The sequence below is a fragment of the Acipenser ruthenus genome, chromosome 26, assembly GCF_902713425.1.
Source record: "Acipenser ruthenus chromosome 26, fAciRut3.2 maternal haplotype, whole genome shotgun sequence".
Lineage (NCBI taxonomy): Eukaryota > Metazoa > Chordata > Actinopteri > Acipenseriformes > Acipenseridae > Acipenser > Acipenser ruthenus.
In genome coordinates, this window is record NC_081214.1 from 7,976,431 (window position 1) to 8,003,667 (window position 27,237).

The 27,237-nt window shown below is 44.3% G+C and overlaps 2 protein-coding genes and 1 long non-coding RNA gene across 3 annotated transcripts in view; 2 read left to right on the forward strand and 1 right to left on the reverse strand.

Moving 5' to 3' along the window:
- LOC117430580 (matrix metalloproteinase-28-like) overlaps positions 1-9,820 on the forward strand; it is a 26,815-nt gene extending 16,995 nt beyond the window's left edge. Inside the window, exons 5-8 of the mRNA XM_059001470.1 lie at positions 975-1,220; positions 4,851-4,988; positions 5,577-5,741; positions 7,253-9,820. Coding sequence (XP_058857453.1) covers positions 975-1,220; positions 4,851-4,988; positions 5,577-5,741; positions 7,253-7,644 — 941 coding nt within the window. The 3' untranslated portion in view covers positions 7,645-9,820. The remainder of the gene's footprint in view (positions 1-974; positions 1,221-4,850; positions 4,989-5,576; positions 5,742-7,252) is intronic.
- On the reverse strand, positions 4,925-12,576 carry LOC131701737 (uncharacterized). The gene is made up of 3 exons (XR_009308979.1): positions 12,384-12,576; positions 11,642-11,875; positions 4,925-5,035 (listed from the first exon to the last, which is right to left on the reverse strand). It is a non-coding gene; the product is annotated as an uncharacterized LOC131701737 (long non-coding RNA).
- LOC117430579 (GAS2-like protein 2A) overlaps positions 11,096-27,237 on the forward strand; it is a 28,008-nt gene continuing 11,866 nt past the window's right edge. Inside the window, exons 1-4 of the mRNA XM_034050751.3 lie at positions 11,096-11,936; positions 18,228-18,466; positions 19,015-19,122; positions 19,817-19,913. Of these exons, the coding sequence (XP_033906642.3) occupies positions 11,582-11,936; positions 18,228-18,466; positions 19,015-19,122; positions 19,817-19,913 (799 nt within the window). The 5' untranslated portion in view covers positions 11,096-11,581. The remainder of the gene's footprint in view (positions 11,937-18,227; positions 18,467-19,014; positions 19,123-19,816; positions 19,914-27,237) is intronic.

The following is a 27,237-nucleotide window of genomic DNA, read 5'->3' on the forward strand; positions in this document are numbered from 1 at the left end:
TCTAAAAAAATCAGTGATCATGCAGTCATGGGAGTGCAGGCTTGCGTACTGGCTGTGTGAAGTCGCTGGTCTTCGCTGATGATTCCTGAGGGAGCATCACTCTGGCTCTGGCGCTCCCACGGGTTAGGAAGACAAACCGGAAGGGACTGTTTCTCCTCATTGTGCTACAGCAGACCCTACCAGCCAGGCGCCCAGTGAGCTCAGGCGGACACCTGCAGGGCTGGCCTTTGTCCTCCAGAGGCCAGTAGCTCGCTGACATCCGCTCTCGAGTTCCTGGATGTAGAAGAGGAAGCTGGCTCAGTCAATGGGATCGGAGGACACCCACTGAACCCCTTCTGAGCTTGGTGGGGAATTGCTGCAGTGAGGGGAAACAATTATTGGACATTTTAAATTAGGGAGAATAATCGAGGGGTTAAATAATTGGGCTCTATAAATGAAATTCCATTTTTTAAATCAATGATGAAGAAAATCGCTTTGAGAGTCTATCCCACTGTGAGTTGATGTTTAAAGCCTGGTACTGATACTGTAATGGACCTTCTGGAACAAATATTTGTCCACTTGACCTCGTCCAATACAGAGAGCTTAGGCAGGGGAGGAACGGAATTGAGCGAGGTGGGTATCAAAGCACAGAGACTTTTACACACTGGCATTCTATAGAATCAGCAGTGAAGTGGCAGGTACATTCGATTCAATCAGCAGTGAAGTGGCAGGTACATTTAAAGGTTATAAAATTATGGAATGGCTCAATATTAGCACCTGCCTACTTGACTTTCTTACAGTTTCTTATACAGTCTATGTTTATACTCACGCATTCGGCTTGTGACACAGCATGAGGATGCAAGCAGGATACATAAAACGACCCTACCTCTGTTGTTTTCAGTGGAATGTGGCTTCACAGTTTTAATGCCTGTCTCCTGCAGTGCTAGTAACAGGATCTGGTTCTAACGGCAGCTCTTCTGTGTGTCCTGTTGCAGGGGGGGCGCTGGCTCATGCATTCTTCCCTCGCCGGGGTGAGGCCCACTTTGACATCTCTGAGCGCTGGACCCTGAACGGCCACAAGGGACGCAATCTCTTCATCGTGACTGCCCACGAGATCGGCCACACCCTAGGGCTGGAGCACTCGCCCGTCCGCAACGCCCTGATGTCGCCCTACTACAAGAAACTGGGCAAGGACTTGGTGCTGAGCTGGGACGACATCGCCGCTGTGCAGCAGCTCTACGGTCAGTTCACCCCCTCTGACGCAGGAAGCTCAGAGTGCTTTCCATCTGCTTCCACAGGCTCTAACTGCCTGGGTCTATGAAAGCATGCTCTCTCATAAGCCATACAGCTTGCCAGCTGTTGTTTTAACATTGTGGATTCCAGCAGCTGTTCTTGCCTCTTTTGGACAGTTCAGGCTTTTCAACTTACACCCCAGTGCATTCTTATAAATGTAGTCCTGCTGACAGGTAAAACGTACCACAATGGTTTGCAATGAGAGTTGAAAAGCCTGAACTGTCTCAAACTGGCCTAGTCATATGGTAACCGTACATGTGACCTAAAATGACAGTGATGTTGGGGACTGTAGCTTTTATGTTTCTGGTTGATAAAGACCTAACACTTCGACTGCCTGGTACAAAGCTGTATCCTACGATTCCTCGGGTGAAGTTCGATCATGGGTGTGGTACAAGAAAAGTCTTTTGCAAAGCCTTGCATCTCAGAAACCATTTGAGGGAGTGACCTCATATGAGCAGGGTTATATAAACCATGCATGCTTACTGTATCATGACATGACCTCTGACCTAATACAGTTACCATGTTGAAGTCAGGTGACTTATGAAGCTGCAGCTGCACAGACTTTGAGCTAATTCCTTAATGTTTGGTACACAGCTGGATTCTATGATGTTCTTACTCAAGTTCTTTTGACAGTGGTGTCCAGTAAAAAGTAACCCTTTCATTCTACTTGCTTTAACCTCAGGCTTTGACATCCGGTCATCATGAGTCTTTACTCGCCAAGACTTTAAACAGTGTGCAGCTACAGTGATTCATCACCAGACGGCAATAAATTTAAGATAAAAAAGAGAGCTGCTTGAAGCACAAAAATTGTCCATTGAGGGTACTTGCACCGCACTGCTCTAGCCATATTAAAAATGGTTCACCAAGACTAAAGGGAGTTAGAAATCCCATAACTAACTTTCCACGAGGACCCCAGGCATGCACAGGGAGAGATCACAGCAGCCACTGCTGTAATGGGAGTTATTTTAGTAATGATCCTTTGACTGGCTTTGGCTCCCCTCCCAGTTGTGCTGATTTGTGGTCACTCTGTGTGTGAGCGGAGGAGCCCATGTGATATTCGGGGGGGGGGGTTAAGTTTAGCCTCCCCTGCTAGAGAGCCGCTCACTGTCCCTTCTCATCTCTGACTTATTGAAAAGACCTGAACCTTCCCCTGCTCTCTCAACACACTGGGGTGCTCTAGAGACACTATTACTAGCTGTGCCTTGAGGCTGCAGTGCTGTACGAGGTCCTTTTACTGTTTCTGCCTCAATCTTTATTCTTAATAAATGAAATATTAAGAACATGTAGACAGCATTCCTTTAAAGAGTGGGTAACTTCACAACCATTTCAAACATCCTTACCTTTTGATAATGTTTGGTTCTTTATAAATAAATGAAGAAAAGAAGAGAAGAGAATAGCAGCTGCTGAACTTGGGGGAGCATCTCAGCACAGAAAATGAGTCACAAAGAAACACCACAATGTAGCTACTATTAAACAACACTATTCCAGTAACTTCACTGAGAACCATTCTCGAGTATTGTTCATATCATAGGACAGCAAAACAATAACTTTGAAAATGGTCATTGAAGTTCTTTCATATATCATTCATTTTAACATTTCTCATCTTCCACAAGAGGTCCTGGAGAGAGAGAGGGAAGGGGAGAGGCAGAGAGGCGTCTTGGAGAGATAAGACCGTGAGCAGTCGGCTGCTTCGGTTCACCGAGGGCGGCGTGATTCACCTCGGCCCTCGGGAACAGAACTTCCAGCCTCGTATGGGGTGGTCTTACTGGCAGAACTGTTTCACTCCCCCTGTGTGTCTCAGTTACATTTCTCTGTATATCTGGAAACCCGTTTATCCACTTGTGATTACACTTAGTGTTACCATTATTTAGCAAAGTTATTATGAGTATTCGATTCTGGGGGTGTAGGAGGTGTCTGTCTGTCTGTCTGTCTGTCTGTGAAAAAAACGAGTCATTTTTGTAGTCATGGACATCACATCTGAAAATATATCGTTGCAGGACAGTTTAGTCATTCGATTCATGGAACAGGAAAGCGTTTTTATCGTACATGTTATGTGTATGGAGTTCTAGTTAGTAACAAAAAAAAGTTTTTTTTTGTATACAGGTCATTTAAAAACTGTTAAATTCTCATCTGTCTGACAAAAAAAGGTATTGATCTGGGATCCAATGCGATCCGTCACAAATGAACCCCTGCTAATGCTACGTATCCAATTCCTTAAACACTTACATTTCTTATTTCTATAGTATTCTGTACACTCTGTGATCATCAATATTGAGAGCGCAATAATCCAGGCAGGGGATGTGTGTGACTGACCTGCATGTTATCATATCTCTAATAGCCCTGCACGCTGTAGTGTTGCAGGCAGGGGATGTGTGTGTCTGACCTGCATGTTCTCATATCTGTGTAGCCCTGCATGCTGTAGTGTTGCAGGCAGGGGATGTGTGTGTCTGACCTGCATGTTCTCATATCTGTGTAGCCCTGCATGCTGTAGTGTTGCAGGCAGGGGATGTGTGTGCCTGACCTGCATGTTCTCATATCTGTGTAGCCCTGCATGCTGTAGTGTTGCAGGCAGGGGATGTGTGTGTCTGACCTGCATGTTCTCATATCTCTAATAGCCCTGCACGCTGTAGTGTTGCAGGCAGGGGATGTGTGTGTCTGACCTGCATATTCTCATATCTCTAATAGCCCTGCACGCTGTAGTGTTGCAGGCAGGGGATGTGTGTGTCTGACCTGCATATTCTCATATCTCTAATAGCCCTGCACGCTGTAGTGTTGCAGGCAGGGGATGTGTGTGTCTGACCTGCATGTTCTCATATCTCTAATAGCCCTGCACGCTGTAGTGTTGCAGGCAGGGGATGTGTGTGTCTGACCTGCATGTTCTCATATCTGTGTAGCCCTGCATGCTGTAGTGTTGCAGGCAGGGGATGTGTGTGTCTGACCTGCATATTCTCATATCTGTGTAGCCCTGCATGCTGTAGTGTTGCAGGCAGGGGATGTGTGTGTCTGACCTACATGTTCTCATATCTCTAATAGCCCTGCACGCTGTAGTGTTGCAGGCAGGGGATGTGTGTGTCTGACCTGCATGTTCTCATATCTCTAATAGCCCTGCACGCTGTAGTGTTGCAGGCAGGGGATGTGTGTGTCTGACCTGCATATTCTCATATCTCTAATAGCCCTGCACGCTGTAGTGTTGCAGGCAGGGGATGTGTGTGTCTGACCTGCATGTTCTCATATCTGTGTAGCCCTGCATGCTGTAGTGTTGCAGGCAGGGGATGTGTGTGTCTGACCTGCATGTTCTCATATCTGTGTAGCCCTGCATGCTGTAGTGTTGCAGGCAGGGGATGTGTGTGTCTGACCTGCATGTTCTCATATCTGTGTAGCCCTGCACGCTGTAGTGTTGCAGGCAGGGGATGTGTGTGTCTGACCTGCATATTCTCATATCTCTAATAGCCCTGCACGCTGTAGTGTTGCAGGCAGGGGATGTGTGTGTCTGACCTGCATGTTCTCATATCTCTAATAGCCCTGCACGCTGTAGTGTTGTCCAGGCAGTGAGTGTTCCGGCTCCTTGTGTGTTTCAGGGAAACCCTTCAGTGGCTCAGCAGTGCAGCTCCCGGGACGCGTGTTCACCTCCTTCCTGGACTCTGTGGAGGCCGAACAGCCTGGCACTGCCCAGCAGGCCCCGTACTGCCAGGCTGCCTTCGATGCCATCACGATGGGTAAGCCTGCCAGCCTCCCTCACACTCCTGGGGGGCAGCAGCAGCAGCTGAGAAGGGAAGGGAAGTTTATTGGGCATTAGTATGATTGCACAAAAACCCCACACAGACTGCCTGAAGAGGACAGAAACACAGGGGACGAAGAAACATTTAGTACACATAAAGCTGGCTCAACATAACTACAGTGCTTTGTGTGTTACAAGCCTGACCAAACCACTTCAAATGCATGCACCACCCTCTGGTGGTCAAATATAACCATCACTCTGCATTCCCTTCAAGTACCCTGTCTGGATAAACTGCAGCTGGATTGTATTAGAGCATTTTACAGCACTGATGGAATCCCCCTGGATTTTTAAAGTAATCCCTGGATAACCATGGCTAGGTGGATGCAGTCCAGGCTGACTTCCTTGTGTTGTAAAATGCTCTACTAAGATCCAGCTGTGTCTTATCCCAGCCCTGTATGAGTGATCAAATCGCCACCTAAGGATTAAAAAAAAGTAATATAATACACAAAGAATTGATTGTTACCAAAATCAAGGAACTGTGGAGTCTTGTCTGTCTAGTTCAGTGGGGCTCTCCTGTGTTTTACAGATTTGAACCACACCGTGTACATCTTTAAAGGAGGGCAGTACTGGACAGTGTCCACGGCAGGTCAGGTCAGCTCTGCTCTGCTCAGGGAGGGCTGGCCGGGACTCCCTAGAGCCATCGAGGCCGCTGCCGTCTCCCAGACCGACGGGAAATTCTACTTCTTCAGAGGTAACAACCGGCTGCATCAAATCCAGCAGGAATCTGGGTCTCAAAACCTACATCAAACAAGGGCAAACGTGCACATCTGATCAACTCTCCAGTGCGGCTTTGAAATGAATTTGTCTGCCACATTGTTCTTTTTTTTTCATGCGCGTCAAATCCGATGCAGGGCCACTTGTGCAATGTGTAGGTCAGTACTAATTTACAGAGGGTTTTTAATGTGTGTCTTCCTGCAGCAAAGCTCCTCTCCAGTGTGCTGTTTAGCATTGTGATAAGCATTAGAGGGGGTGCTGTTTAAAGATGAGACACAGTGACCCTGTGCTAGCGCCATTAAAGGCGTAACAACTTCCACAGTAATGATGTCATTGTGGCAACGTGCCCACCATACTCTAGGATTGTCTGTCCTTAACTACTAAACACAAAGTAGTACTGGATTTAAAAATACCTGATAAATTCAATGCAGACATCGAAAGAGGCTTCTAGGGGAATGGTTAGTGATTGAATTTATTGGGTTTCTTCAAGGTGTATGTCTGATCCCTCCCCCAGTTTGTGCAGAGCTCTGTGACTGAGCTGTTGGTGTGCCTGTCTGGTTCTGTCTCTGTGGCAGTGTCTGCGGTCCTGTGTGCCTGGCTGTGCTGTGAATGGCTCATTGTTGCCAGTGTAGACACCTCGGCCCCTCGCTGTGCTCTATCGGGCTCAGGTACAAGCTCAGAGAATAGGAGTCTTGTTAGAGCTCTCAATGGACACTGCTCTCCTCTGTCTGGCAAAGTAATTGGTCTCCAGAGGGCACTTCTGAAACCATTACCTTTACAGATTACAATTAGAATAGTATTATTGTAAATAAATCAGGGGCACCATAGTTATGCATTTCAACATGCATAGTTGAACATATTTAAAGGCTGCAGCCATTTTTTTATATTGACTGCCAGTATACGTCTGGTCTTCTTGATGTAGTTTTAATACATTTCTAAAACGGACCTCTTATTTTCAAACTGCCGAGCCTGGACATAGTCTGGTTCTGTTTTCTATATCAGTGCCTACGTTACAATTAGAAACTTTATTTGCAGTATTGAAACTCAGGGAGGGATTGTCCCAGCCCTCTACCAGTGTCCAGTATGTAAACCCAGCACGACTACTGTGGGAACTGAATCAAAATGATGATTTCTTTATTTATTACCGCTCCTGCTCTCTCTGCAGTAATCTGTACAATAATGAATGTGTCCAGTCTGTGTCTGATCGCTTTACCTAATCCAGTGCAGTGTCGGCCTCTGCTGGTGGAATGATTGAACTACATGCTGTGAGTTTTGAGAGAAGCACAAGTTTGTGTGCGTGTGTGTCTGGGGCACAAGAGCCACTTTTGAGCTACAACCTCACCCTCACCCCGGGCACAGAGTGCTGGGTGTCGGTTTTCTGGTCACTGAGGTCCTTCAATTAGGAACAAGCTTCACAGACCCATTGTAATTGCCCTTGTAATTGCCCTTCCCCTTGTAATGACCCTGCCCGTGCTCTTTGTCCAACAGGTGGGCGGTACTGGCGTTACAAAGACAGGAAGCTGGAGGCGGGGTTTCCCATGAAAAGCAACACCATTGGCCTGCCCAGGCACCCTGACTCTGCCTTCTACTACCAGCCTCTGGGGCGCATGGTTGTGCTCAAGGGGCAGCGCTACTTCGTTCTGAGCCAGGAGAGCCTGCGCGTGGAGCCCTACTACCCCCGGGAGCTGGCAGACTGGAAGGGGGTCCCAGCAGGTGCCAACGGGGTCCTGACCCGGCCCGACGGGCAGCTCTATTTCTTTAAAGACGAGCGCTTCTGGAGGTTCGACCCGGGCAAGCTGCGGGTGGTGGGTCGAGGGCAGTGGGCCAATGAACTGGAGTGGACCGGCTGCCAAAGAGAAGCAAACAACTCTGTCGATTGAACCAAAGAGCTGCTAAACTCACAAACCAAAATATGTGCAATCAAAGAGCATAACGGCCTCCTGTTCTTTTAAAGAGATCGCAGTGAACAAAATCCTTACTTACCTGCTGTGCTCTTTCATTTGCTATATAGGATCCAAGTGTGCAGTTTTGAAAGAAACACATCTCGTAATAAAACTAGATTTGTATTTTCTGTTACTACACACTAGTCAAAGAAATGCCATGCTTTCAGGTAGTTTTGCACTTCCTTTGTCATTTTACCCGAAGGCTGAAATTGTCCCCACCCCTTCAATGGCTTCTTTCCTGTCATAAACCAACCAGCTACTTCTCCTAGTGACTGACATGCTTTCAGCCAGTAACAAAGACACTCCTGAGGTGGAATGAGAGAGGAAGGCCTGGAAACTGAGAACTATAGTTTAGTACCAAAAATCATGTTTTAAAATGAAAATTCATTTTGGCTATAACATGTGTTTCTTTCATAACTGCACATTTGAGACTGGAATTATTTTGTGAGCAACAATCACTTCAAAATAGTGTCACTTTTTCTTTTTTTTACAGAGGGTGGTCAAATAGAAACACCTGTCAAACACTGTCAGCTGTGTGGCCACACAAGTGACCATGAGGGAAGTTGTACTGGAGATGGAACTCTGCAGCTAAGCCTGAAACATCACGAATATGTGCAGTTATCTCAGCTATATATGTGTGTGGAATGCCCATTTACACATGTGCTGCCTTTTACAGTGGTCTTTATTTTATGGTCAAACCCCTGTATGTAAAATATATGTATTTTGTAAAATATCTTCCTGCGTGTACAGTAATATAGAGGTATGCGGTGAGATATGCATTTCCATTGGAAAGTACTGTATTCTATAGTAGTGGCAAAACGTCCAGATTCAATGACACCCCCATTTCAATGTCTGTAAATCTATGTGATGTATTTTAATTCAGTTGCACTGTGATAAAAAAAAAAAAATATCCGAAAAAAAAACACTTGACGAATATTGAAGATAAAATGATGAAATAAATGGACCAGCAAAATGTAGCCTTAATGTGGGGTTGGCTTACTATTGTCATTCGTCAAACTAATTTACAAAGATTAGATTTATTGAGTTTTTATCTATGTAAACTGTTCTAATTTACTGCTTTAGTTTCTAATATATATATATATATATATATATATATATATATATATATATATATACATACATACACAGGGTGATTAGAAAGTAAGTTTATCACATCAACGCACCATATTATTGATACCTATTACTAATCACCCTATATATATATATATATATATATATATATATATATATATATATATATATATATATGTATGTATGTATATATGTAATTGTGAGGTGGCTTTTTTACAGAGGTGGTCTTTAATCAAGGTTTTATAGTATAATTAACCTTTTGGAGAAACGAAACATTATTTTGGATAGTTCACTAACTATATCCATATTGAATGGAGGGTAGCTGTCTGTCTGGTGCCACTGTATATGCAGACTGCAGTATTTTGGCCAATTTGCATTGCATGTACCAGTAGTGGGTTTATTCTGGAACAAAGCGCTCTTTTGCCTCTATTTGCGCTGACAAAACGAACAGCAGTCTGAGAGACTATTACTTCCACCATTAATTCTGGGACTTGCTCTGGGTTCAAGGGGCGTGGCTTAGTGTTTAGACAGGAATATTGCACACAGGAACAGCCTGTTCTTCAGTCTCAAAACTACCTGGATATAATTTGGAAGCTGCTGGTAGTGTATTTTATTGGCTCCAGTTTTCAAAATTATCCACAACTATTAAACACTCAATAGTGCTTAATTTAGAAAGAAGCTTCATAAATGAATTGACATTTCTTAATATCTGCCTTCTAGTCAAAACGTTTGTCATTGAATTTATGAAGTTTCTTTAAGTATTTTTAACTTCCTATATTTAATACTGTAAAGCTGCGTGACTTGCAGGGACATACACTGCCTGGGACATGCATCCACAAATCATTTATAGAGATCTATATATCTGTAGAAGAAATAAGGATTAAATAAAGTCTGAAATCGATGAAACATTTCTAGAGTGTTGTTAATAGTTCCATGTGTATTAATATCATAAAGGTGTATATTCCCTGTTTGAAATGCTGATTTCTAAAGTAATAAAGTAGTATGATTTTTGGAATTGAAATCATGTCATCCATTCTATATAACAGCTTTAACTATGCGTTTGAACAAATCCAGCCCATATTTGGCAGATAACTCAATAGTCATGGGCAGTGCTTTCAACCTCAGAGACTGTTATAAAAATGGCAATCAATAAGAGGTGTCTCTCACATGCTTAGCTTGGTGTTAAAGACAATGCTAAGACTGTATGCTTTCCCACCTCGCTTTTGAAAAGCAGCTTTTAAGGAGTCTTTTCAGAAGCATTGCTGGAATAGTTAGCAAGCAAGAAAAAAACATTTAGAAAACTATAAGTGGAAAACTATAAGTGGTTAACGTACCAGTTTAAATGTAGGCTTTAAAGTATTAGTGTTAGTGACGGAAACCCCTGTTTCAGGTATTTACATATACAGATATGAAGGTTACTGATAACCAGACAGAAGGAGTACCGGTGTAGTGTTATTTTCATGTACGGGTTAAAACGAGGTACGCAGAGCACTGCACTTGCTCGCACTGCCTAAACAACTTCTGCTAAGAAAGCAGGGAAACGCCCATTCAAATCTGGTGCTGTTTTCGGTCTTTGACATCTTTTAAAATTGAATTTATCATATTTTCCAGTCTTTTACATCGTTGTTAATGTAATTGATAATATTTTTCCATCATTAAGAAAATAGTATGCAAATATTTATCTCATGCAATACATTGGGTTTTGTACATTTTTTTTTACTTCTGAAATTTTGCGGTGACTTCTCGTTTTGTCTTGTTTGTCGTGAATTGTTTTTTTCTTTTAAGAGAAGTTGCGTTTGTCTGTTTCCAGTTTAAGTTTCTAAAAAGAAAGTAGAATTAACGGTAAATGTACCTCTTTTGACAATAGCAAAACACACATCAGATTGTAACTGATTGCACCTCTATCAAAATCTGACAACGTACGGGTTTCAATCTGACAGTGTACCGCTTTCTGACATTAGACAAGTCAAGCCTGTAGTAGACTATGATAATAGTACTATAATACTACTATATTATGCAATGTAAAGTTTTGCACTATAGAATGCATACAGTATTTGAGATAGACTGCTTTACTATGCTTTAATGTTTGGCCGTATATGATGTTTGTAAACCTTAACAATAATCATCATTTGAACAAACCCGGGCGAGTCTGGCAGTGAAAGAGTTAACCCGAGTGTTTTCAGCAAGCCTCTCGTAACCTAAGAGATCGCCGCTACACACAAGAATGAAACAAACAATCAGAACTCCAGAGGGGCGTGACGTCCCGGTATCCTCGTTTACACGAAGCGCACGGTAAATAAGGTCCGAGGAGCGGGGGAGCAGGAGAATGCACCCGGGATAAGCAGAGGAACCAGCATCCTGGCAAAACATTTTGGATTGGGAGAAAAACGGTACACTCTGAGACTGCACTGAATTCCTAATCTTTTTTGACAGATCGCTAGATAAGCATTGGGACCGAATAAATAGCCAGTTTGTTAAAACAATGGAGTTGAACGTGTTTTTAAAGTTTTTTTCAAGATAAAAACACAAATGGAGCGCCATGCAACGTGGTGACATTTTGTCACAATTAACTGTTAATAATAATAAAATAACAATACAGTTGTGAAAATATATCACTTAGCAACTTGGGAGTGTTTCTGACGGCAGGAATATGAAAGTAAAAAAAAATAGCAATGGACATTATTGCCTAAAACGGAATATTGCTATTAAAATAGTAATCGTTTTTATCATCATTATTAAGTATATGTATTTGTAATTCATATTGTTTTTTTATGAATGCAACATGTCTGGGATCCACAGCGCTACCAAGAGCATACGGCCTTTCAGGTCAAGCGAGGAGTACCTGTATGCGATGAAAGAAGATCTTGCGGAGTGGTTGAAGGATCTCTACGGGGTTGAAATCAACGTGGACATGTTTCTCGAGGTGTTGGAGACGGGCTCTTTGCTATGTCACCACGCCAACAGCGTCACGCAGGTAGCGGCTGAATTTCTCCGGGAATACCCGAGTTTGGCCGAGAGGATGAAGCTGCCCCGGTCGGGAGTCACGTTTGTCAGCTCGGCTCAGCCTGCAACGTTCCTGGCACGGGACAACATATCCAATTTTATCAACTGGAGCAGAAATCAAATGCATATTAAAGGCAAGTTGTTTAAAAAAATATATATTTTGATTAGGGCTCATATGTGGGAGCTACGAACACAGAGTGAATTAATAGCTGTTGCCACAGTATTCAATTTTTAAAGTTTTTAAAGCAGCATAAAAATATATATTATAACCTGATTATATTAAAAAGATACAGACACAATATTAAAACGAATTATACATAAACCATATGCAACAGATTTTAAAAACGTTTTTAGTAATTATATAATCAGTAATGTTTATTTTGAATACGCGTGTGTGTGTTTTTCTCAAACAATTAAAAAGACAAGTTTTATTCTCAACGCTTTCGTGCATGAAATATTGAATACAGCTGAAAAAAATAGTTTTGGACCCTAATTTTCATTTACATTTTGAAAATTTGTCATTGCTTAATAAGAGGAAAAAAGTCATCCTCGTATGAGGTCATCATGCATTTGCGTCTCACCTGTGAGATAAAGACGAGACGAGAGTTGTTTTTATTTATCCGTCCCCTTATGAGGTTACCACGCATGAAATGGTTGAACGGGTTCAGTACGAGGTCTAGGATACAGTTAGGGCCATTAAACGCAAAGACAACGTGTATTATACTAGGTCATGACCAGTATCACTCTGACAAGTATCTTAACAACAGAAGCTGGTAAAGCACATGCAGCCCCTGCAGTGCCCCAGTATTGAAGAGGAATGGACGTGCAATACAGAGTCATTATAACCCGCTCAGCACGTGTAATAATAATAAAATAAACTCATACAATTACATGACAAACGTTTCAACTAGAAGTCTGGTGAATGTGATGTATTTTGGTAACACTTTACATTGTGTCTCTAATTGCTGTGTATTTACATAAAGGTTACTTAGTAAATACATGTGTACTTACACAGAATCTATTTGCAATATATAACCCTAACTGAACCCCTTTTCTGATACAATTGTGTACTTACATACAACATGCACGTTTTACACATTAAGTACATTGTAACTATGCATAATAACATTGTAATGATGTGTAAGCACACATGTATTTACTAAGTAACTACTATGTAAATACACAGTAATTAGACACACTTCATGCAAAGTGTCATCTGTATTGTTTCAAATATTTAAAAGGCATTGAAGACTAGTTGAAAAGTCTGTCATATAGATTCTTTTAGTATTACTGCAATACTGTATGAAACAACCATGCCACCTAAAAATACCACATGCAGAAAAAAACCTTGTTCAATTGAGGTGGACTAACAAAACCATCAATGGTAGAATATATTCAAAAATAAACTTTTTTATCAAATAGAAGTCTTTCTTAATGTTTTCAATATGTATGTATATATATATATATATATACAAAATACAACACATGCATTAAGTGTTACCTAAGTGCGAATACAGCGTGTAATGAATGAGCTATGGAATCTCCTACAGTCACAGGTACCTTTCTAAAGGGTTTCAGACAATGTCTTACTTCTCATTAGTATAAGAACATTCTCACAAATCTGTTCTTTATTCCTCCAGTTAACCCACTCATCCTCACACATGTCTGATTGAAGGAGGGTGCTGTGATCAGCCTTTACTAAGGGCTGTATATTTCGCAGTATAAAAATAGGTATTTCAAGATATTTCACATTTAAACAGAAGATTTATTAAAGCAGAAAAATGGTGTTGTCGCATACAGCAAATGTTCCTAAATATTTAAATGCTTCCCTGAAAAACAGTAAATGCTCAATTGCAGAATGTTTTGTTTTTATGTCCACCTTTTACAGACATTCTACTTTCAGTGAATTATCAAACAAAATAAAAAAAACATTGATAAAAGTAAAAATAAGAACAGACACATGAAATGTTCCCTTCTTGTACTGCACAAAGCGATCTTTAGCAGAAATATTTCTGATCTTTGATGCAGCTGGTGTCTTTTTCATTGAAGACATTTTAAAGAAATGGTGCAGCTCTATGCAGTGTGTGTTCAATCATTTACAGGAAGCAAACTAAACCGGCTGCCAGGTTTCTGAACGCAGTGTAACAGGCAGTGCGTCAATCAGGCAAACGTTTGCTGTATTTATTTTAAAGTGATAACAATATGTACAGTACTGTGCAAAAGTTTTAGGCAGGTGTGAAAAAAATCTGGTAAAGTAAGAATGCTTTCAAAAATAGACATGTTAATAGATTATATTTATCAATTAACTAAATGCAAAGTGAGTGAACAGAAGAAAAATCTAAATCAAATCCATATTTGGTGTGACCACCCTTTGCCTTCAAAACAGCATCAATTCTTCTAGGTACACTTGCACAAAGTCAGGGATTTTGTAGGCATATAGTCAGGTGTATGATTAAACAATTATACCAAACAGGTGCTAATGATCATCAGTTCAATATGTAGGTTGAAACACAATCATTAACTGAATCAGAAACAGCTGTGTAGGAGGAATAAAACTGGGTGAGGAACAGCCAAACTCAGCTAACAAGGTGAGGTTGCTGAAGACAGTTTACTGTCAAAAGTCATAGACCATGGCAAGACTGAGCACAGTCAAGGTAGTTATACTGCATCAGCAAGGTCTCTCCCAGGCAGAAATTTCAAGGCAGATAGGGGTTTCCAGATGTGCTGTCCAAGCTCTTTTGAAGAAGCACAAAGAAACGGGCAACGTTGAGGACCATAGACGCAGTGGTCGGCCAAGGAAACTTACTGCAGCAGATGAAAGACACATCATGCTTACTTCCCTTCGCAATCGGAAGATGTCCAGCAGTGCCATCAGCTCAGAATTGGCAGAAAACAGTGGGACCCTGGTACACCCAGCAGTACAGGGCAGCAGTGTGGAGTAGTGGTTAGGGCTCTGGACTCTTGACCGGAGGGTTGTGGGTTCAATCCCTGGTAGGGGACACTGCTGCTGAACCCTTGAGCAAGGTACTTTACCTAGATTGCTCCAGTAAAAACCCAACTGTATAAATGGGTAATTGTATGTAAAAAATAATGTGATATCTTGTAACAATTGTAAGTCGCCCTGGATAAGGGTGTCTGCTAAGAAATAAATAATAATAATAATAATACACCCATCTACTGTCCAGAGAAGTCTGGTCAGAAGTGGCCTTCATGGAAGACTTGCGGCCAAAAAGCCATACCTCTGACGTGGAAACAAGGCCAAGCGACTCAACTATGCACGAAAACACAGGAACTGGGGTGCAGAAAAATGGCAGCTGGTGCTCTGGACTGATGAGTCAAAATTTGAAATATTTGGCTGTAGCAGAAGGCAGTTTGTTCGCCGAAGGGCTGGAGAGCGGTACACGAATGAGTGTCTGCAGGCAACAGTGAAGCATGGTGGAGGTTCCTTGCAAGTTTGGGGCTGCATTTCTGCAAATGGAGTTGGGGATTTGGTCAGAATTAATGGTCTCCTCAATGCTGAGAAGTACAGGCAGATACTTATCCATCATGCAATACCATGATGGCCCCAAATTTATTCTGCAGCATGACAACGACCCCAAACATACAGCGAAAGTCATTAAGAACTATCTTCAGCGTAAAGAAGAACAAGGAGTCCTGGAAGTGATGGTATGGCCCCCACAGAGCCCTGATCTCAACATCATCGAGTCTGTCTGGGATTACATGAAGAGAGAGAAGCAACTGAGGCTGCCTAAATCCACAGAAGAACTGTGGTTAGTTCTCCAAGATGTTTGGGCCAACCTACCTGCCGAGTTCCTTCAAAAACTGTGTGCAAGTGTACCTAGAAGAATTGATGCTGTTTTGAAGGCAAAGGGTGGTCACACCAAATATTGATTTGATGTAGATTTTTCTTCTGTTCACTCACTTTGCATTTTGTTAACTGATAAATATAAACTATTAACATGTCTATTTTTGAAAGCATTCTTACTTTACAGCATTTTTTCACACCTGCCTAAAACTTTTGCACAGTACTGTATATTTACACAATTCTTTCAAAAATGGGAATGTGCACACAATACTACATATTACACAGTAATGGGTACATTTCAGGGAAATCGTGATACCTGTGAAAAAAATACAGCCTTACTGGACATTTTTACACCATTTTACAGCAGCAAGGAATCCCTGGATCACATCAACAGGAGACTCCCCAGTGCAGTAACATGCTCAAAACAATCCAGCAGAGGCTTACCCTGGCTGGGGATAGGGTGATCAAATAAACCTCTTGGTTTCCCCATTCACTTCCTGCCTGTGTTACAGGTAATAGGTTCCCCCCGCCTGATGCTATGAGCAGCATGGGATTCTAGTATAAAGGCTCAGGTGGGGTCCTTTTACCTGTAACACAGGCACTTACAGTGTTGTGGCTGAAAACATTGACGTCACCTGGAGATAAATACAATAGGTTTTAAAGTGTTTTTAAAGGAGTTAGCCTCTTACATTCTGTATAGATATTATATTCATTTCAGCACCTGTATAGAAACTGTGTAGAGTGTTTTTTATATATGTCTATACAGTAGCTTCCCTTATGGATTCTTTAGAGATGGGAGGGTATGGTTATCTAATTGAATGTGGACAGTGTTTATACAGCTACAGCATGCTTATGGGTGTCTATGGAAATGTTATGTTTACTTTCTATACAATAAGAGCCTGGGTTTCTCAATAGGGTGTTTTATGTCAACAAGGCTCTGGCCGCAGAGTTCTGTACACACCGACTGGCAGACTTCACAACCCTTTAAGTAAAAGGCTTAGTCAACACTAACTGAATAGGAATGCAACATTAAACTGTGCTTGTAACAATGATTCATTCAAAAGAGTGACAAGTGTGGGCAGAGGAGTCACAGCTCTCATTCACATAGCAACGCTCTCATTCACATAGCAACACTCCCACAAGTGCAGTTTTGTTTCGCTGTTGATTCAGTATCAGTACTTATATTGTTATCTGCTGTCAGTGTAACTGATGTTCTGTTCTTTTTCTTTCTTAATTCAGCATCATTCACTGAAGTTAAAGTCTATTTACTGTTATAGTCAGTTTACTGAGATGTACTAGTGTACAAGTTTACAAGAATACAATTCTGTGATATATATATATATATATATATATATATATATATATATATATATATATATATATATATATATATATATATATATTCTTTGAAATTCTGTGCTATAATGTTATTGTTGACATCAATACAACTGTTCCTTTCTTTAAAATGATCTAAAAGAAAAAAGTTCTAGATCCGGATGATCATTTACCATGATAATATTGGGATATCATCATTTTCTCTTCAGCTTGTATCGTGATGTGAAAAATCTTGGATTGCTGCAACACTAATCTGAGTTCTAGAGTTCTGAGTTTATGAATGAAATTGTAGCTGTGTGGTTCATGTCTTGTCTTCCTCCAGTGCTGTATTGTAGCTGTGTGGTTCATGTCTTGTCTTCCTCCAGTGCTGTATTGTAGCTGTGTGGTTCATGTCTTGCTCCAGTGCTGTGTTGTAGCTGTGTGGTTCATGTCTTGCTCCAGTGCTGTGTTGTAGCTGTGTGGTTCATGTCTTGCTCCAGTGCTGTATTGTAGCTGTGTGGTTCATGTCTTGCTCCAGTGCTGTCTTGTAGCTGTGTGGTTCATGTCTTGTCTTACTCCAGTGCTGTATTGTAGCTGTGTGGTTCATGTCTTACTCCAGTGCTGTGTTGTAGCTGTGTGGTTCATGTCTTGTCTTGCTCCAGTGCTGTATTGTAGCTGTGTGGTTCATGTCTTGCTCCAGTGCTGTGTTGTAGCTGTGTGGTTCATGTCTTGCTCCAGTGCTGTGTTGTAGCTGTGTGGTTCATGTCTTGCTCCAGTGCTGTGTTGTAGCTGTGTGGTTCATGTCTTGCTCCAGTGCTGTATTGTAGCTGTGTGGTTCATGTCTTGCTCCAGTGCTGTGTTGTAGCTGTGTGGTTCATGTCTTGCTCCAGTGCTGTATTGTAGCTGTGTGGTTCATGTCTTGCTCCAGTGCTGTATTGTAGCTGTGTGGTTCATGTCTTGCTCCAGTGCTGTATTGTAGCTGTGTGGTTCATGTCTTGCTCCAGTGCTGTATTGTAGCTGTGTGGTTCATGTCTTGCTCCAGTGCTGTATTGTAGCTGTGTGGTTCATGTCTTGCTCCAGTGCTGTATTGTAGCTGTGTGGTTCATGTCTTGCTCCAGTGCTGTATTGTAGCTGTGTGGTTCATGTCTTGCTCCAGTGCTGTGTTGTAGCTGTGTGGTTCATGTCTTGCTCCAGTGCTGTGTTGTAGCTGTGTGGTTCATGTCTTGCTCCAGTGCTGTGTTGTAGCTGTGTGGTTCATGTCTTGCTCCAGTGCTGTGTTGTAGCTGACTCTCTGCTCGGCCCCCAGACGTGCTGATGTTCGAGACGGATGACTTGGTGCTCCGGAAGAACGAGAAGCACTTTGTGCTGTGCCTGCTGGAGGTGGCTCGCCGGGCCTCGCGCTTTGGCATGGCGGCCCCCGTCCTCATCCAGCTGGAGGAGGAGATCGAGGAGGAGATCCGAGAGGAGCTGGACCTGCCCCCCGTGGAGACCCCCAAACACAAACCCCTGCGCCGCATGTCCGACTTCAAGAACCTCGACCAGATGGTGAGACTGAGACTACCTGCGTTCATACCAGGGGGGGGCGAGGGAGAACAAATAAAGAGAACAGAAATGAACTGTAACTCTGAACACCCACTCACTCCAGGTCTATCAACCACCAATCTCATTTCACTTGTGATCTTACCTGCATGAAAAAGCCAGTGCATTAGCCTGCAATGGACTTACTCTTTAAAGGAGAGCTAACTCTTATAAAAATGTACCATAGTAAAAGCATAGCAAAGTGTAATAAAGCATAGTGAAAGCATGAAAAAGCATAAGTAAGCATTATAAAGCCCAGAGAGGTATGGTAAAGCATATTTAAAAACATGTGTAAGTTGTCATAAAGATACCTGATGGTTTTTTTTGGCTTTGTATGTTGTGTTAGAACAAAAATATTGCACATGGTCATCATAGTTTGTATTATTTGGTACTCTTTAAAAGCACCATAGAGACAGCAGGGAGTTTCTTAAACGTTTCCCCTTGGCTAGTTGTGCTTTTCACAGTGGCTGAATGGCAGGGAGGAGTGTGTGAGCTGACTCCTCGTTTCTCTACAGGTGCAGTACCTGGTGAGCCGCTGTACCTGCCCCAGCCAGTTCCCCATGGTGAAGGTGTCCGAAGGCAAGTACCGAGTGGGGGACTCCAGCACGCTCATCTTCGTCCGGGTGAGTCAGTCCCCCCCCGCCCCCCCCCCCCAATATCACTCTTGTTAACATTAACTGATTAACATTAACTGATTAACATTAACTGATTTCGGTAAAAACATGCTGTGCTTTTATTTCCCCAAATAATATCAAGTGAAATCATTGAAGTAAGTTGCTGTCTAGTAATGAAGTATTCCACCATGTTTTCCTATGGTAGCGCACTATTTCATAAAGAACACTGCCATGTGTGTTTACAGCTTTCCTATGCTTTTAAGTGTTACAGCCTGTTCTGCATACAGTATTATATTATTACTTTTATATTACTTTTGATGATGATAATAATAATAATAATAATAATAATAATAATAATAATAATAATAATAATAATAATAATTAAAAAAAAAGATAATACGAACAGCATGAAAGTTTTTGCACTTGAGTTTTACAATGAGGTTTACTGGCCAGGATCCTAGTTTTAATGCTAGGTAAAAAAGATACCTGAGGGAAAGTTATTTGCACACATGGGCTTCAGTAGACTGAAATAGCGAAAAGAAAACTGATTACATTTTTTAAAAGTAACTTGGCTAATTACTTTAACAATTACTTCTGTATCCCAATCTGAGTATTTGAGGCAGTTTATAACTGAAGTTCATGATGAAGCGGTCACTGCAGGGTCGTTACTGATAGTGATGTGTGTCCCTGACTGTGTCCCTAGATCCTGAGGAATCATGTGATGGTGCGCGTCGGAGGAGGCTGGGACACTCTGGAGCATTACCTGGACAAGCATGACCCGTGCCGCTGCACTTCACTCTGTAAGTGTGACTCACACCCTGCACCCTGCACCCTGCACCCCGAGTAACCGCTCTGTAAGTGTGACTCACACCCTGCACCCTGAGTAACCGCTCTGTAAGTGTGACTCACACCCTGCACCCTGCACCCTGAGTAACCGCTTTGTAAGTGTGACTCACACCCTGCACCCTGCACCCTGAGTAACCGCTCTGTAAGTGTGACTCACACCCTGCACCCTGCACCCTGCACCCTGAGTAACCGCTCTGTAAGTGTGACTCACACCCTGCACCCTGCACCCTGAGTAACCGCTCTGTAAGTGTGACTCACACCCTGCACCCTGAGTAACCGCTCTGTAAGTGTGACTCACACGCTGCACCCTGCACTCCCCCCCCTGAGTAACCGCTCTGTAAGTGTGACTCACACCCTGCACCCTGCACTCTCCCCCCTGGGTAACCGCTCTGTAAGTGTGACTCACACCCTGCACCATGCACCCTGAGTAACCGCTCTGTAAGTGTGACTCACACCCTGCACCCTGCACCCTGAGTAACCGCTCTGTAAGTGTGACTCACACCCTGCACCCTGCACCCTGAGTAACCGCTCTGTAAGTGTGACTCACATCCTGCACCCTGCACTCTCCCCCGAGTAACCGCTCTGTAAGTGTGACTGTGGCAATGTGCTCCGCCTCTGTGTGCATGTGTGTGTTATATGTTGTATGTTGCATGTGTTAATGTTGGTGTATAGAGATTGGTACACGGGATATAAACGGGTCTGAGTTTCACGTGTGATTTAAATTGTATATTTGTATTTAGGCACGGGATTGCACATCACTGCACGTGCATTTAAAGTATAGTATGTGAGCACGGGGTTGCACAGAATTAATTCACGTGCTGGGATTCAAGTGAATAATTAATTAGTAATTAAATCCCAGCACAACAGTATATATAGATGCACGTTTGACTCACTCGGGGTTGTTGGGTGTTCGAGAGTAGAGAACGGGTGAGGAGAAGGAGGAAAGTAGTAAAGGAAAGGAAAGTAAATTAAACTAAAATAACCATTTATTTTACTCACCGTGTTTGTTTGTCTCCGTGCACCGTTTGTCTGTGTAGTCCGTTTTGTTTGTCTATTTATTTTGGCGTGAAGTGCCGTGTCCTGTGTTTTGTGTTACAACCTTTTTATTTTCTGTCTGTTAATTATTAAATGCTGAGCGCGATCACGCACTCAGCTTCACCAAAACCCCAGTCTCTGTTGTTTATTTCCTGGATCTGGTCTGACGCCACCCACTCCGGCTGTCTTTGTGACACGTGGTGTCATCGTGGGATAACAGCGCCTCCAAGCGTCAGACCAGGAGAGGGGTTTTGTGTTTTAAAAAAAAACAAAAAAACACAGGACTGTTTTAAAAAAAAAAAGGGGGAAAATGGAAGGCTGGAGAGACGGCTGCCGGGACCTGGAGGACCTCCTCGGGGGCCTCGAGGACCAAGGCTGGTGCATGGCCTGTGGGGTCTATGGACACACAGTGGCGATCTGCCCCTTCCAAGGTGAGGAGGAGGAGGAACCGGCCCAGGAGAGGATGGTAGGGAGGAGGAGTAAGAAGAGAAGGGGGAAAGGAAAGCAGCAACAGCAACCACAACACCAGCCGGAGGAACAGCAGCCCGGGTGTTACTGCTGCGCTGAGCCTGGGCATTCCAGCACCAACTGCCCCTGGTACCCCCTCGGACAGCTACCCCAACTATGCCCCATCTGCAGAGGTGAGCACTTCGTGGCCCGCTGCCCTGTCCATCAGGAGAGGGAGGAGCAGGGGTCGCCTCAGTCTCCACCACCAGCAGGGGGAGGTAGACTGCTGCTCACACCGCCCCAACCACAACTGCAACAGCGGCCAGAGGAGCCAGAGAACCTGTTCCCCTGGTGCACCTGGTGCGGAAAGGTGGATCACCGCTGGAGGGACTGCGCCGAGGTGCCACCGAGCTGGTGCGGGCGATGTGAGGATGGGGGACACGACTGGTCGGGATGCCCCTATGCCAGCTCGCCAGTACCTGAGTGGGAGGAGCCAGAGCGTCCACAGCCCAAGCGGGAGGAGCCAGAGCGTCCACAGCCCAAGCGGGAGGAGCCAGAGCGTCCACAGCCCAAGCAGGAGGAGCCTGAGCGTCCACAGCCCAAACGGGAGGAGCCAGAATGTCCTACGCCTGAGTGGGAGGAGCCCGAACGTCCTACTCCTGAGTGGGGGGAGCCCGAACGTCCACAGCCCAAAAGGGAGGAGTCGGTGCGTCCACAGCCCAAAAGGGAGGAGTCGGTGCGTCCACAGCCCAAAAGGGAGGAGTCGGTGTGTCCACAGCCCAAAAGGGAGGAGTCGGTGCATCCACAGCCCAAAGAGAGGGAAGTTGGGGCTTCCACAGCCCTAGGACCCAAGCTGCCAGCAGAGGGAGAATGCCTGCTGGTTTCACCTCCACCAGCAGAGGAAGAATGCCTGCTGTCCCCATGTCCACCAGCAGAGGGAGAATGCCTGCTGTCCCCATCTCCACCAGCAGAGGGAAAATGCCTGCTGTCCCCATCTCCACCAGCAGAGGAAGAATGCCTGCTGGTTTCCCCTTCAGAGGCAGAGCCGCACCAGTCCCCTGCAAGAGAGGCAGAGCCGCACCAGTCCCCTGCAAGAGAGGCAGAGCAGCACCAGTCCCCTGAAAAAAGGGGAGACTACACGCTGCTCCCACCTCCGTCGCCAGGAGACTACACGCTGCTCCCACCTCCATCGCCAGGAGACTACACACTGCTCCCACCTTCGTCGCCAGGAGACTACACACTGCTCCCACCTTCACCGGCAGGAGCAGAGCAGCCAGAGCTGCCTCTACCTCCGCCACCTCCACCGCCAGGAGCAGAGCAGCAGGAGCTGCCTCTGCCTCCATCACCATCAGGGGGAGAGGAGCAGGAGCTGCCTCTCCCTTCACCAGATGGACCAGGACTAGATGCTGGCGGTCCTCAGCAGCCCTTGCATAGGCTGCTGAGGGAAGCACGGGGAAGAACCGCACGGCCGCAGAGGCCGAGAAGAGGGCCAACACCCGCACCCCAGCTTGTCCTGACTCCCTGCCTCGCTTCGCCCAAGGATGCCTGCCTCGCTTCGCCCAAGGATGCCTGCCTCGCGTCGCCCAAGGATGCCTGCCACGCTTCGCCCAAGGATGCTTGCCACACTTCGCCCAAGGATGCCTGTCTGGCATCGCCTGGGGCTGCCTGTCGCTCCGCATCGCCTGGGGCTGCCTGTCACTCCGCATCGCCTGGGGCTGCCAGCCGCTCCGCATCGCCTGGGGTTGCCAGCCGCTCCGCATCGCCTGGGGTTGCCAGCCGCTCCGCATCACCTGGGGCAGCCTGTTGCTCCGCATCGCAGCGGGAAGTACTGTGGCCGGAACCCCACCAAGGGGAGCTGCCGGCCACGAAGAAGGTGGGGGAGGTCAGGAGACCTGCTCCCACTGCAGCAGTTTCGCTGCCGGAGATCGTGGGAGAGGTCCGGAGACCTGCTCCCACTGCAGCAGTTTCACTGCCGGAGATCGTGGGAGAGGTCCGGAGACCTGCTCCCACTGCAGCAGTTTCGCTGCCGGAGATCGTGGGGGAGGTCCGGAGACCTGCTCCCACTGCAGCTTCTTCGCTGCCGGAAGTACTGTGGTTGGAGCCCCACCAAAGGGAGCTACCGGCTACAAAGACAGGGGGAGAGGTCAGGAGACCACTTTCCCCAGCAGCATCACTTGCACATTACTGCACGTGCATTTAAAGTATAGTATGTGAGCACGGGGTTGCACAGAATTAATTCACGTGCTGGGATTCAAGTGAATAATTAATTAGTAATTAAATCCCAGCACAACAGTATATATAGATGCACGTTTGACTCACTCGGGGTTGTTGGGTGTTCGAGAGTGGAGAACAGGTGAGGAGAAGGAGGAAAGTAGTAAAGGAAAGGAAAGTAAATTAAACTAAAATAACCATTTATTTTACTCACCGTGTTTGTTTGTCTCCGTGCACCGTTTGTCTGTGTAGTCCATTTTGTTTGTCTATTTATTTTGGCGTGAAGTGCCGTGTCCTGTTTTGTGTTTACAACCTTTTTATTTTCTGTTCTGTTTATTAAATGCTGAGCGAAACCATTTGCTCAGCTCCACCAAACCACACCTCTGTGTTATTTATTTCCTGGCTCTGGTCTGACGCCACCCACTCCGGCCGGCTTTGTGACAGTGACTCACACCCTGCACCCTGCACTCTCCCCCGAGTAACCGCTCTGTAAGTGTGACTCACACCCTGCACCCTGCACCCTGAGTAACCGCTCTGTAAGTGTGATTCACACCCTGCACCCTGAGTAACCGCTCTGTAAGTGTGACTCACACCCTGCACCCTGAGTAACCGCTCTGTAAGTGTGACTCACACCCTGCACCCTGCACCCTGAGTAACCGCTCTGTAAGTGTGACTCACACCCTGCACCCTGCACCCTGAGTAACCGCTCTGTAAGTGTGACTCACACCCTGCACCCTGCACTCTCCCCCCTGAGTAACCGCTCTGTAAGTGTGACTCACACCCTGCACCCTGCACTCTCCCCCCTGAGTAACTGCTCTGTAAGTGTGACTCACACCCTGCACCCTGAGTAACCGCTCTGTAAGTGTGACTCACACCCTGCACTCTGCACTCTCCCCCCTGAGTAATAGTAGCGGCCGCTACCTTCCAGATAATTCACTCGAGATAGTTAGGTGTCCTGAGCAAGGGCTCTTAACAAAAGACAAAGTGTAATACTGTCTGTAAGTATCTCAAGGTCTGTCTCTCACCACAACAGAGGCATGACATCTTGATGTTGTTTCACAAAAGGGTTTCCACAATTTCCTGAGACCCCCTTGACAGCCGTTGCCAACCCCAGAATGAGTACCACTGACATGAACACCTTAATTATTAAGTTTAAGTATAACACTTGAGGAAAAAATCTTTCCTTAGGGTACTGGCCTAAATGTGTATTGGTGCTTTCTGCAACATCCTTAGGCTTAAGAAAAACAGAAAGGGTAAATCTTGGGGAAACTAAGGGGAAATTTGGCATAAGGTGTTTTATGCAACTGGCCACTGGTCACCTTTAAACAGAACATGAATCACCTTACAACTCTTAGAAGTCTTTTTGTAGTGGACACCAATAATGTGATGTAATAGCTGTAACCACTAGAGGTCAGTGTTCACCCACTATAATTGTTTCAGTAGCTACAACATGCCTCAGTGGCAGTGGGATCTATATATATATATATATATATATATATATATATATATATATATATATATATATATATATATATATATATATATATATCTTGGTTCCCTCTGACTGGTTAGTTTTTAAATGCGCATGCTCCACATTATCTCTCATCACTGGTCCACAGCAGGCTCCTTCATATGTTTGCATAGAGATGTTTGTCCACCCTGTGTACAGCATATATAATATCTGTGAACAGTTCATTTAGGTGTAATCCGTTCTTTTAGCCAATTAGCAGCCTTTTACAGCCATAGAGACTGTTTTGCATTGGCAGATACAGTCAATAAAACATTGTAAGCCATTTTATAAGTGCAATAACACATTTGAAGGCATGGGTTGTGCTGAAACAGCCCCCTTCTCAGGTCATTAAAGATATAACTTCTAGTGTGGTAATGCTTACTTAGCATACCTCTGTGGGCTTTACAATGCTTACCTGTGCTTAATAATACTTAAGCATGCTTTTCTAATGCTTTATCACACTTTGCTATCCTTTTACAATGGGAGAGAGGGCGAGTGTCGCAGGGTGACAGGTTTATGGTTACAATCTGAAGCTGAGCTTGGAGGTTAGACTCTGAGAGAGGTTTATTTCCCTGCAAATATAGATTGCCTGGCTTTACTCAAAGTGCCGGAAATAGCTTGTACAGGTCAGGGGATGTGAATCACTGTGCCTACAGGGCTGGCTGCCTGTCTCTGCTGTAACTGATAGAAAAGGGCATCTTCATTTGAGATGCAGCAGGCACCCTGGACACCTTTGTGATGCCGTCCTCCGTGCAGAGTTATTACGAATCGACTCACACAGCGTCAGCTGGATCTGCCTGAGAGGGGATCGGCGGTCATGTTTCACTGCTTTAAGGGATGGTCCAAGGGGAGAAAGGGTTTGTTTTCAGTGGCGTGCCTCTGGGTTTATTTGACTGACTCATTGACTCGTCAGTTATTGTGTGTGTATTCGTTCTGATAAGGGTCTGAAATTAATGATCAGGATTGATGTACTGTTTTTGTAGTTCAGATGTACTTTTCTTTTGTACATCATTTTCTGTTTCAGTTATAACATCCTGGGGATGTTTTAAAAAGCACAGGTTTAAAGCACCAATGTGGTCTCAATAGAGCTCTCAAACATGTCTGGACTCTGATTCACCAGTGATTATTAACCAGCCGTCCTGCAACAGTCTGCCCCCCGTAGATGGAAGCGTTTCTTTCTGATGGATTTCTTACCAAGGGCAGGTTAATGGTTACTGCTGTACTTGGGGATTAGACATGTTTGAGAGCTCTATCGAGACCACAGAGGTGTTTTAAACAGTCTGCAGGATGTGATGACCTGAATAGAAACAAGAACATACCGATAATATATACACTAAGTGAATATGTCCTGTACAGGGTGTCTCCTACTGTTGTAGGAAATGTCATCTCAAGCAGTATGGGCCTGAAATGATTTCTGTTATAAGAAACATCCTGCAAACAATGTGCTAACCCTAACCCTATAACCTAACCCTCACCCTAACCCTAGAGTTAGCACATTGTGTACCTGTCTGTCCTTATTGATATTATTGCCCAGTTTTACTGGCAAAGGTTAATAAACGCCCACGCTCTCCACAGCGCCCCCTCCCCATTTATTTTTCATTTTTTAACATCTTAAAATATGTTTTTCTTATACATAATGAAACCAATTAAGTATTATTGACATATATTTTGTTTAGTCTCAAATAACATTTTCAAAAGTATGTTGACGTGGCGAATCGAATCAACCTAATCTTCAGAGGAAAGAGCATTCTGGGAGTGAAGTACCCTCCACTTTATATATTTCATGATGAGAGCATAAAAATCTACTGCTGGCATTTGTTTAGCAGGTGAATTATACTATCTGATTTTGGTATTTTCAGAACACCTATTATGATTTAATTTGGCTGGTCGTTCATCCAAGAGCAGAACAATTAACACACCTATTCAATCAGGTCATGAGAGTGGTGTGTGGAATAAACACTAGAGCACCAATGCACACGAATGTGCCCTGAATGAAAAGATAACTGAAGCCTGTACACAGCATTAAGATTTTGCATCGATCGTTTCGCCTGCGGTGTGCATGAGTTCACTTCAAT